This window comes from Oncorhynchus mykiss, chromosome 25, assembly GCF_057628025.1.
Source record: "Oncorhynchus mykiss isolate SJ-2025 chromosome 25, ASM5762802v1, whole genome shotgun sequence".
Classification (NCBI taxonomy): Eukaryota; Metazoa; Chordata; class Actinopteri; order Salmoniformes; family Salmonidae; genus Oncorhynchus; species Oncorhynchus mykiss.
In genome coordinates this window covers 77,585,863-77,598,197 of record NC_143046.1, presented here as the reverse complement: position 1 = coordinate 77,598,197, position 12,335 = coordinate 77,585,863, and the positions used below count along the sequence as shown (strand labels likewise).

At 40.6% G+C, this 12,335-nt stretch overlaps 2 protein-coding genes and 1 long non-coding RNA gene across 10 annotated transcripts in view; 2 read left to right on the top strand and 1 right to left on the bottom strand.

The window, feature by feature from the left end:
- Positions 1 to 5,508, top strand: part of LOC110505802 (tyrosine-protein kinase receptor TYRO3) — a 31,157-nt gene extending 25,649 nt beyond the window's left edge. For all 3 annotated transcript variants that reach the window (XM_021585255.3, XM_021585254.3, XM_090221146.1), the window contains 3 exons: positions 3,166 to 3,325; positions 3,663 to 3,799; positions 3,996 to 5,508. In XM_021585255.3, the coding sequence (XP_021440930.1) occupies positions 3,166 to 3,325; positions 3,663 to 3,799; positions 3,996 to 4,416 (718 nt within the window). In that variant the 3' untranslated portion in view covers positions 4,417 to 5,508. The remainder of the gene's footprint in view (positions 1 to 3,165; positions 3,326 to 3,662; positions 3,800 to 3,995) is intronic.
- LOC149972137 (uncharacterized) overlaps positions 1 to 7,547 on the bottom strand; it is a 26,506-nt gene extending 18,959 nt beyond the window's left edge. Inside the window, exon 1 of the long non-coding RNA XR_016492039.1 lies at positions 7,425 to 7,547. This is a non-coding gene — a long non-coding RNA (uncharacterized LOC149972137). The remainder of the gene's footprint in view (positions 1 to 7,424) is intronic.
- LOC110505801 (uncharacterized) overlaps positions 7,454 to 12,335 on the top strand; it is a 27,434-nt gene continuing 22,552 nt past the window's right edge. For all 6 annotated transcript variants that reach the window (XR_016492038.1, XM_090221144.1, XM_036962977.2 and 3 more), the window contains exon 1: positions 7,454 to 8,108. The gene's annotated coding sequence lies outside the window, so the exon portion shown is untranslated. The remainder of the gene's footprint in view (positions 8,109 to 12,335) is intronic.

Here is a 12,335-nt window from a genome sequence, read left to right as displayed (position 1 = left end):
GCCTGGCCAAATTGAGCTATCGGGGGTGAAGGACCATGGTCAGGGAGGGGACCAAGAACCCGATGGTCACTCTAAAGTTCCTCTTTGGAGATGGGAGAACCTTCCAGAAGGACAGTTCCAAGCGGGGGAAACTCCCGCTTGGAGTTTGCCAAAAGGCACCTACAGGACTCTCAGGCTATGACAAACAAGACTCTCTGGTCCAATGACACCAAGATTGAACTCTTTGGCCTGAATGCGAAGCTTCACGTCTGGAGGAAACCTGGCACCATCCCTACAGTGAAGCATGGTGGTGGTAGCATCATGTTGTGGGGATGTTTTTCAGCGGTAGGGACTGGGAGACTAATCAGGATCGAGGGAAAGATTAATGGAGGAAAGTACAGAGAGAACCTTGACGAAAACCTACTCCAGAGCACTCAGGACCTCAGACTGGGGTGAAGGTTTACCTTCCAACAGGACAACAACCCTAAGCACACAACCAAGACAATGCAGGAGTAGCTTCGGAACAAGTCTCTGAATGTCCTTGAGTGGCCCTGTCAGACCCCAGACATGAACCCGATCAAACATCTCTGGAGAGACCTGAAAATAGCTGTGCAGCGATGCTCCCCATCCAACCTGACCGAGCTTGAGAGGATCTGCAGAGAAGAATGGGAGAAACTCCCCAAATACAGGTGTGCCAAGCTTGTAACGTCATACCCAAGAAGACTCAAGGCTGTAATCGCTGCCAAGATATATATATATATATATATATATATATATATATATATATATATATATATAGCACCAGTCAAAAGTTTGGACACGCCTACTTATTCAAGCACAAGCATTTCGCAAGCATTTCGCTACATTTCGCAAGCATTTCGCTACACTCGCATTAACATCTGCTAACCATGTGTATGTGACAAATAAAATTTGATTTGATTGATTTGATTTGATTCAAGGATTTGTCTTTATTTTTTACTATTTTATATATTTGCACTCTTGCCATAAGTGTGCAAAGCTGTCATCAAGGTGTGGCTACTTTGATTTGTTTAACACTTTTTTGGTTACTACATGATTCCATATGTGTTATTTCATCGTTTGGAAGTTTTCACTATTATTCTACAATGTAGAAAATTGTTTAAATAAAGAAAAACCTAGACTTTTGACTGGTACTGTATGTACAGTTTAAGTCGGAAGTTGGAGTCATTAAAACTTGTTTGTCAACCACTCCACAAATTTCTTGTTAACAAACTATAGTTTTGGCAAGTCTGTTAGTAATTTTTCCAACCATTGTTTACAGACAGATTATTTCACTTTTAATTCACTGTATCACAATTCCAGTGGGTCAGAAGTTTACATACACTAAGTTGACTGTGCCTCTAAACAGCTTGGAAAATTCCAGAAAATGATGTCAATGGCTTTAGAAGCTTCTGATAGGCTAATTGACATAATTTGAGTCAATTGGAGGTGTACGTGTGGGTGTATTTCAAGGCCTACCTTCAAACTCGGTGCCTCTTTGCTTGACATTGGGGGAAAATCAAAAGAAATCAGCCAAGACCTCAGAAAAAACAATTGTGGACCTCCACAAGCCTGGTTCATCCTTAGTAGCAATTTCCACACTCCTGAAGGTACCATGTTCATCTGTACAAACAATAGTACGCAAGTATAAACACCATGGGACCACGCAGCCGTCATTCCGCTCAGGAAGAAGATGCGTTCTGTCTCCTAGTGATGAACGCACGTTGATGCGAAAAGTGCAAATCAATCCCAGAACAACAGCAAAGGACCTTGTGAAGATGCTGGAGGAAACAGGTACGAAAGTATCTATATCCACAGTAAAACGAGTCCTATATCGACATGACCTAAAAGGCCGCTCTGCAAGGAAGAAACCACTGCTCCAAAACCACCATTAAAAAAAGCCAGACTACAGTTTGCAACTGCACATGGGGACAAAGATCATACTTTTTGGAGAAATGTCCTCTCGTCTGATGAAACAAAAATAGAACTGTTTGGCCATAATGACCATCGTTATGTTTGGAGGAAAAAGGGGGATGCTTGCAAGCCGAAGAACACCATCCCAAACGTGAAGCACGGGGATGGCAGCATCATGTTGTGGGAGTGCTTTGCTGCAGGAGTGACTGGTGCACTTCACAAAATAGATGGCATCATGAGGTAGGAAAATGATGTGGATATATTGAAGCAACATCTCAAGACATCAGTCAGAAAGTTAAAGCTTAGTCGCAAATGGGTCTTCCAAATGAACAATGACCTGAAGCATACTTCCAAAGTTGTGTCAAAATGGCTTAAGGACAACAAAATCAAGGTATTGGAGTAGCCATTACAAAGCCCTGACCTCAACCCTATAGTTGTGGGCAGAACTGAAAAAGCATGTGCCTACAAACCTGACTCAGTTACACCAGCTCTGTTGGGAGGAATGGGCCAAAATTCACCCAACTTATTGTGGGAAGCTTGTGGAAGGCTACCTAAAACGTTTGACCCAAGTTACTCCATTTAAAGGCAATGCTACCAAATACTAATTGAGTATATGTAAACTTCTGACCCACTGGGAATGTGATGAAAGAAATAAAAGCTGAAATAAATAATTCTCTACTATTATTCTGACATTTCACATTCTTAAAGTAAAGTGGTGATCCTAACTGACCTAAAACTGCATTTTTCTAGGATTAAATGTCAGGAACTGTGAACAATTGAGTTTAAATGTATTTGGCTAAGGTGTATGTAAACTTCCGACTTCATATTTATGTACATTATGTGTATGTACAGTTGAAGTCGGAAGTTTACATACACCTTAGCCAAATACATTTAAACTTAATTTCATAATTCCTGACATTTAATCCTAGCAAAAATAATTGGCTAAAGTGTCATTCTGATCCTGACTGATATGTTGATAAAATATGTACAAACTATTCCTAAATAAATTAAAACTTTTTAGATTTTCCAAAACCTTTCCAGGCCTGGAAAACACCATTGTAAAATATCATGACTTTTCCATGATACTCATGAGCGTACAAACCCCGAAATGGGGCATAATTTTAAGACGCAGCCTGTCACTTGACTCTATTTCTTAACTGGAACTCCCTCTAATATGGTTTACACACTGAATTTACTAGAGCTTGGTTCTGCCTCAGGGTTAGATTGTGACCATCTCCACTCCTTTATTCATAGGCTGAGTGAAAACTTGACCGTCTGTGTGGCTGACTTTGGCCTTTCAAAGAAAATCTACAGTGGTGACTACTACAGACAAGGATCTGTCTCAAAGCTGCCTGTCAAGTGGATAGCACTGGAGAGCCTTGCTGACAATGTCTACACTACTCAGAGTGATGTGGTACGTTATGTACAACCAGACGCACCCTCAGTGGTCATAGCATCACTTTCAAAATTATATTGACACTGTAAGACAGCAATATTTTAGTTGGGGATCCCTCTTCAAATCAGCTTTGTGGAAAGGATTACATTGTTTTTTTTAATGTAACTCAATACATCATAGATAAAATGCAGATTTTGTTTTCAGATGTGTTAATTGAATTTTAGCATTTTTTAAACCATGTAGTGGCCCCAGATGTTCACTAAGTCTGTTTCATCGATAAGATGTTTTCGGGAACTGTCAATTCGTTATCTTTGCCTTTAGCACCCCCAGAAGTTAACTGACTGTTTCCCACCAGTGGGCGTTTGGCGTCACCATGTGGGAGATCATGGCACGTGGACAGACCCCCTACCCTGGGGTGGAGAACTCTGAAATCTACGAGTACCTCATCAAGGGAGAGAGGCTCAAACAACCACCTGACTGCCAAGATGACATGTGAGTGATCCACTGGATGTGGTAGAAAAAACTCAGGCATTGACAAATCGTGATGGGTTATATTATACTTTTCAAATGACTTAAACAATGATATTATCATTGGTGCCAGAACATGTAATATTTTACTGTATTTAACCTTGTACCTCATTGAGAAGACTTTTCCAATAATGACCTGACAGTTTGAATCTTTTTCCAGGTACGAGATCATGCATAGCTGCTGGAGCCCTGTTCCCAAGTGCCGCCCAAGTTTCCAGCACCTGATTGACCAGCTGGAGGGGCTATGGGCCAGCCTGTCCTCAGGGCCTAGTTTTATGAAGGAGGCCCTTCTCTACGTTAACCTGGAGAGTGACGAGGGGGCGCCAGGGGCACTGGGCCCAGGGGAGGGCCCCTCGTGGTCAGCAATGCCCTGGCAGTGTGTGGGAATGGAGGAGGATGAGAAAGACTGGCTCATGGTGTCTTCTGGGGCAGCTCTGGCTATTGGTGGAGACTACCGCTACATCATTGGCCCTAACTGCAACTGTACTGAAGAGGAGAGTGGGAGGCAGGGGGACTCAATGGATACCTTGCAGCAAGAAGTCAGGGATGAGGAATATGAAGACACGATCATTAATGTGTGATTTATATTTTGAACAACATGCCTGCTCCTCTGCCCTACAGATTTCAAACTGACCAGTTGGTTGTGGATGGTTGGTCACTCACTACTGCCCTCCAGTGAAGTTTCTGAAAACAGCTGCTTACCAGCATTTCTTGGATTGAAGTGCATATCTCAATGAACCTTTCTACCCATTTTATTGCCAGTCATATGCAGTGTCATTTTGTACTTTAAACTAAGGACTTCACATTGACACACACAATCAGCCTTATGATTACATTCAACAAAGAACAATAACACTACTGATATTTAAAATGGTACATTTGACTGATAAACAGAACTTTATAATGGAAAATTCTATAGTATTATGCATCTTTTGAAGTTTAGGCAGCATTTGATTATAAAAGCAGTCCCTATGTCCTTAGTGTACACTGTACTGTAGGTGGTAGGTATTGAACATTGGTATTTGCTGCTTTGCTAACGAACTCCCTTATCTCTATGATAAGCATCTTCTGTCCAAAAGTGTGCTACACGTTCTTAATCTGTATTCTCATTTAACCTTAGAATAACATTACACGGGACCACCACTGTAATAATCCCCTAACATTGTGACTGAGTTATTTAGAATTATAAACTGGGTGTTTTGAGCACTGAATGCTGATTGGCTGACACCCGTGGTGTATCAGACCCTATACCATGGGTATGACAAAACTTGTATTTTTACTGCTCTAATTATGTTGGTAACCAGTTTATAATAGCAATAAGGCAGACCTCAGATGTTTGGTATATGGCCAATATACCACACCTCCTCATGCTTTGTTTAAGTATACCATTGAGAATTTATGGAAACAGGAATATATTCAGAACATTGTTTATGTATTCAAGAAGAATACCAGAGTGAGCATGGATATGTGTTAAGACATTAGCCTGATGAAATGTGAGCTTGTCGTTCACTGATGTTCAAAGTGCTTACACACACCCTTGATTTTGCTTTTGGAGCATTCCATGTATGGGATATCAAGGGACATGTTTTAATATTTTAAATGTAATTTTTTGTATGTTGTGTTAAAATTATTTCCAGAGATATGACCTAGAGCATTAAACAGAGACTTATGAAGCTGGTGCTTTGTGTTGTGATTCTCTCTGTCCAGTCCATCCCTACCAGCAGGTTTATAGTTGTTTTAGATTTGTGCATCAAGCTACAATTTAAGTCTCACCTGAAGTGTAAGTAAATAAAGTATTGGTTGTTTGTGATCGTATGATATATTTTTCTTTGCACCTTTTGGGTGAGCATGGAATGAAACTCATGTGCCCCATCTGAATAAATTAAGGTCAAGAAAGTTCTGTCAGATACTGAGATGTCTTATCACAACTTCAAAAGCTAATTTCAACTGCCTCAAATTGAGTGCAACTGTCGCTTAACTTTAGCCTTCATCCAAAACCACTACAGTGTTGTTGATCTCATGCGCTGTCAGTCTGATTAATCAGGCAGCAATACACAATTAGTATATACAGCCCGAAACTAATGTTTGCAAAATTGTTTAAACGTCCCCTATAAGCCAGAATTTAGTAATATTACATTTAAACGTACTGTACCAGTTGTCTGAGCAGTTTGTCCTTCCACTTCTCTGAGACAAAATATCTACAGGAAAGTATTGTTTAATGACTTTAAGAGCTGGTAGTAAATATATGGTTCCCGATTGAGTTTCATATGGGATATTCTGTTCTCTTGTCAATAGCTATTAAACCAAGCATGTGTAACCGATGTGAAATGGCTAGCTAGTTAGCGGTGGTGCGCGCTAATAGCATCTCAATCGGTGACGTCACTCGCTCTGAGACCTTGAAGTAGTGGTTCTCCCCGGCTTTTGTGGAGCGATGGGTAACGATGCTTCGTTGGTGTCAGTTGTCTGTGTGCAGAGGGCCCCTGGTTTGAGCCCGGCGAGGGAACGGACGAAAGTTGTTACACATGATATGGCAATGAAAATTGTATATTCTAATCCAGGGGAAGATGGAGAACAATCCACCCTTTTAAAAAGTATTTTTTTAATCCCCCACCCCCACACAAAAAAGGTGTGGATTGTTCACCATCCTCCCATGATTTAGAATATACCATTTTCATGGCATGCCTGGTTCAGCTTAGAATATTGACATATATACAATATTTCTCTAAAATACATCTTTACAGTTGTTTCTTGAATTTTTTTGCCATATTGTCAAAACACATGGTATCAAGAACAAAATTAAACTAGCCACCTGGTTATCCAGAATCTTGTCAACTCAGACTTCTGCTACATTGTTTTTATGATGTCAGCTAACCCATCTATAGCTATTGAATATAACTAATATATCCAATATAAAACTAATTTGACCCCTGTGCCAATACAAACCATATAACTAACTACCTGGTAAACAATACTTTACTGTGGATATTTTGTCTCGGATTTCAAACAGCTAAAGGACAAACCACACAGACAACCAGTAGTCATTTTTAAAGTTATTTTATTCTAGCTTGTCAGGAACATTGACACGATTTTGCAGGCATTAGTTTCAGGCTGTATATACCAATTAATTTGGTATTACAGCCTGATTAATCAGACTCGACCCGTCAGTGTTTGCATCAAAATGAATGGACATCCCCAGGCCAATCCATCCATCAGCGTTAGACTCAGGAGTGGCTATAAATGCCATTCAGCTCACTAGGTAACTACTGTGATCTTCACCGCGTGCCAAGATGGATCCGCCAGTCCCACGGTTCTCCTCTCAACAATGCTAGGTAGCTACAGCTGTAAACAAAGTCTTGCGTCGTCGGCGTTTATGACTAACTACAGATCCATAGACAGTAGGCAACGTTAACAAACCACAGAGCAAAAATACATGGTTGCTGGTGAATTCGTGTATTGAACATTTCAAGGTGGTAGGCTAGCACGGGTGGCTTCCCCTGAACCAACATGCCCACGAGCATGGTCTGTCATTACATAGCTGCAACTGTATAGTCGCTCATGCGCACACCATATCGACATGTTTAATTCATACCTTAGATCATATTTTCTACCCCAACCTTCGTCTTTGTTGAAGGTCCACTACCAGAAAGCGGGGAGTTGCAGACCACCCCATGGCGGCGTTCGGTTCGGTACCACCACAGCATGCATTTTCTCCCTCCGTTTTGAATCATGTGACACAATGGCGCAAAGTCTGCGCAGTAGGACGTGAACGCGCCTCAGTGACGTTGTTCTACAGCACGCATGTTTCCTCCAGCTGGGAGATGCGAGTTTAACTAAGGAAAATAACTAGAGGATTATACAAAGAATCGACAATTACCATCGCATATTTTGATCTGTTCAAAAGTGCATACGGTAAACCATGTGTTTAGTAAAACACACGATCCTGCCGAGAAAGACCGAGATGAATTTGCAGGCGCCAAGTCCTCTCTTTCTAGCCTGAGGAGAAGTCCACCATAATGACTTGGGAATCACACGCAATTGATTTTTATCGTGTTGTGCACGCGCTGGTGTGTTGTTACAAGTCTTGCGGCCTTGCAGGCCCGAGACACGTTTTTAGTCGTCGCAGTGCACGGCATCGAGGCTATTGGCAGAGAAAGATATAGATTCGTCGCCTTAATCCACTTAGGTTGGGAAAGATAACTGACATTACATTCCTGCCACCACTTGGTGTTGTCACCAAACCACAATGTATGCTACCACGGTCCGCCACAATACAGTAGGTCCGCCAGTTTGGTTTGTTTACTTGTGTTGTCTCGTGTGGAAATGCAAAATGGCCGCCGCTCTTATCGAAGTATTTGATTTAACGATATATTGTTGTTTTTGAAATGGAAAAGGTTTTTGCCAGTAGTAACATAGTACATCTCTTAAATTACTATTGAACGCTTATGTTAAAGGTTGAAGTAGCCAACAGTAGGCAGATATTTTAATATCTAAACTTGACCCAGATAAACTATTATTAAAGTAATTAGTGTCTGCGACATGTTTGCCAAAGAGTGTTTCCATTTTCGATCAAAAGATTGTGTGATATCAACATCAAATTTTGTGAGTAATATGATTTTCGCTTAGAGATTTTTCAGGCCATGTGAGAGGATACATTCATTATCTTCAATAGGCCTACATAAAGTCCTAGCCCTAGCCAGCAGATTCCGACCCTGTAGTTATATTTGTTTACACTGGGTTGCACTGGGGTCGAATGCAATCATGTACTGTGTCCGAACTCGTGTACTACATACTTAGGGTGCATTTGTAAATTCACTCTGGATGTCTACTTCAATTTCTGAGCGCTCTCGTCTGAGTGTGCCAGAGCACAGAATAACTGATGAATTGAACCCATTGAATATGACTGGTGTCAGTAAATGTTGGAAAATAAGTAAATTGTTGCAAGCAGCGCAGTTAGTCACCAACGCTCTAGACAACATGAATACAGCCTAACTAGCTCTGCTAGGGTGAGTAAAATGGTCAGTGAGGTATTCTCTCCTTTGTGTCTGGAAGTAGCTAGCAAGCTAGCCAACTTTAGCTGGTTAGCTTGGGTGCTTGACTGCCGTTGTGAACTGCCGTTGTGCTCGGCTCAACCCTTCGCATTGCCCAGAGAGTCCAGTGTGCACTTTGAACGCTCCGAGGGCGCGAAACTCTGAATTTACCAACACCCAGAGCACACTCTGGCACTCCAGAGTGAAATTACGAACACACCCTTAAACTGCATAGTATGTACTCATTGTTGCATACTGTCGCTCAACAACCGCAAGCGTATCAAGTCCTACTAAAGCACTCGGGTAACGTTAGCTACGTTGTTGAGCTAAAGTAAAGGCATGGCAGGCTGCAAATAACTGTTTTTCAGAGATGTATGATTAAATAGTCATGATCATTTGAACCCTTCTGGTGCGGGCATTCCGCTAGCGACCCACCTCGACAACATCCGGTGACATTGCAGAGCGCCAAATTCAAAATACAGAAATGGTCATAATAAACATTCATAAGAAATACAAGTGTTATACATCGGTTTAAAGAGTAACTTCTTGTTAATCTAGCTGCTTTGTCAGATTTCAAAAAGGCTTTACAGCGAAAGCATACCATGCGATTATCTGAGGACAGCGCCCCGCTTACCAAGGCATACAAACATTTTACAAGTAAAGGAAATACAAAAGTCAAAGTCCCTCTTTTATATCCCAAAAACTCAGTTTTGTTGGCGCGTTTTGTTCAGTAATCCACTGGCTCAAAGGCGGTCCAAACATGCAGACGAATACAAACTAATAGTACCGGTAAAGTTCATCAAAACATGTCAAACAAAGTTTAAAATGAATCCTCAGGTTGTCAATTGTCTAAAGAATCAATAATATTTAAACCGGACAATAGAGTATTCAATAGAAAGGAGAAAAAAATGACGGGCGCGCACTCGGTCATGCGCGCAAAGCAGCTCTGCATTCTTCCTCAGTCCACTGACAGGTCTCATTCTTCTTCATTTTTCAATAAACAAGCCTGAAATGATGTCTAAAGACTGTTGACATCTAGTGGAAGCCATAGGAACTGCCATCTGTGTCCTAACCCATTAGAAACTCTATTGGCATCAATTGAAAATACCCACATAAAATAAATCCCACTTCCTGGATTCATTTTCCTCAGATTTTCATCTGCCATATCAGTTCTGTTATACTCACAGGCATTAGTTTAACAGTTTTGGAAACTTTAGAGTGTTTCCTATCCAAATCTACCAATTATATGCATATCCTAGCTTCTGGGCCTAAGTAACAGGTAGTTTACTTTGGGCACGCTTCTCATCCAGACGTCGAAATACTGCCCCCCAAGCCATAAGAAGTTTTAAGGACAAAACAACTTACATTTGAACACTGCAGGAGACTCATTGCTCATCTTCTTTGCCATCTTCAATTAGTTTTTTTGTTTACTTTCAAAGAACTCTCAAATCTCGAAGCCCTCCTTTTATCCAGTTTGAATACATTGTGGGTGTGAAATTCCCAAATGTTGAAATTTCCTTCATACTAAAAGCATGCTACATTTTCAAAATGTCACAAAAAAAATGTGTACTGAAACGGCCTAGTATGGGTTAGTATGGGTATTTGGACACGACCATGGTTAAATTAAGACACTGGAGCCGGCGTGAGACGTGGGTCGGAAAACGTATCTCAATTAGAGGTCGACCGATTTATGATTCTTCAATGCCGATACTAATTATTGGAGGACCAAAAAAGCCGATATCGATTAATCGGGCAATTTTATTTTCATATATATATTTGAAATAATGCCAATTACAACAATACTAAATGAACACTTATTTTAATATAATGCATAAATAAAAATCTCTTTGGTCTCAAAAAAATAATGAAACATGTTCAATTTGGTTTAAATAATGCAAAAACACTGTTGGAGAAAGTAAAAGTGCAATATGTGCCATGTAAAAAAGCTAATGTTTATGTTCCTTGCTCAGAACATGAGAACATATGAAAGCTGGTGGTTCCTTTTAACATGAGTCTTCAATATTCCCAGTTAAGAAGTTTTATGTTGTAGTTATTATAGGATTATTTCTCTCTCTACCATTTGTATTTCATATAACTTTTGACTATTGGATGTTCTTATAGGCACTATAGTATTGCCAGCCTAATCTCCGGAGTTGTTAGGCTTGAAGTCAAAAACAGCGCTGTGCTTCAAGCATTGCTAAGAGCTGCTGGCAAACGCAGGAAAGTGCTGTTTGAATGAATGCTTACGAGCCTGCTGCCCGACTACCACCGCTGAATCAGACTGCTCTATCAAATCATAGACTTAATTATAATATAATAAACACACAGAAATACGAGCCTTAGGTCATTAATATGGTCAAATCCGGAAACTATCATTTTGAAAACAAAACACTTATTCTTTCAGTGAAATACGGAACCGTTCCGTATTTTATCGAATGGGTGGCATCCATAAGTCTAAATATTGCTGTTACATTGTGCAATCTTCAATGTTACATCTTAATTATGTAGCATTCTGGCAAATTAATTATGGTCTTTGTTAGGAAGGAAATGGTCTTCACACAGTTCGCAACGAGCCAGGCGGTCCAAACTGCTGCATGTATATATACCCGGACTCTGATTGCACAGAATGCAAGAGAAGTGACACAATTATCCTAATTAATATTGCCTGCTAACATTAATTTCTTTTAACTAAATATGCAGGTTTAAAAAATTATACTTGTGTATTGATTTTAAGAAAGGCATTGATGTTTATGGTTAGGTACATTGGTGCAACGGGAGTGCTTTTTTGTGAATGCGCTTGTTAAATCATCACCCGTTTGGCGAAGTAGGCTGTGATTTGGTAAATTACAGGTACCGCATTGATTATTTGCAACGCAGGACAAGCTAGTTAAACTAGCAATATCATCAACCATGTGTAGTTAACTAGTGATTATGTTAAGATTGATACTTTTTTTATAAGATAAGTTTAATGCTAGCTAGCAACTTACCGTGGCTCCTTACTGCACTTGCGTAAAAGGTGGTCAGCCTGCCATGCAGTCTCCTCGTGGAGTGCAATGTAATCGGCCATAATCGGCGGCCAAAAATGCAGATTACCGATTGTTATGAAAACTTGAAATCGGCCCTAATTTATCGCCCATGCCGATTAATCGGCCGACCTCTAATCTCAATGCAGAGACGGGATATGGCACTGTAGGCTATTTACCGGAAAACTTGCAGTATTTATATATTTTCAATGTATCACTGGATAAAGCTACATTTTGGAGTGCCATCCCTGCATTGAGGTACGTTTTCCAACCCTTATCTCGTGCCGGCTCCACAGTGTGTTAATGTAACCATGATTGCGTTCCGACACCAGTGCAGCTCATTGTAAACAAGTGTAATGGTAGGGTTGGAATCTGCTGGCTAGGCTATCCCCAATCAATTTCCATAGCTATTCGTAGTAAACTGGGGGTTTCATCAAAGGCATGTTCATG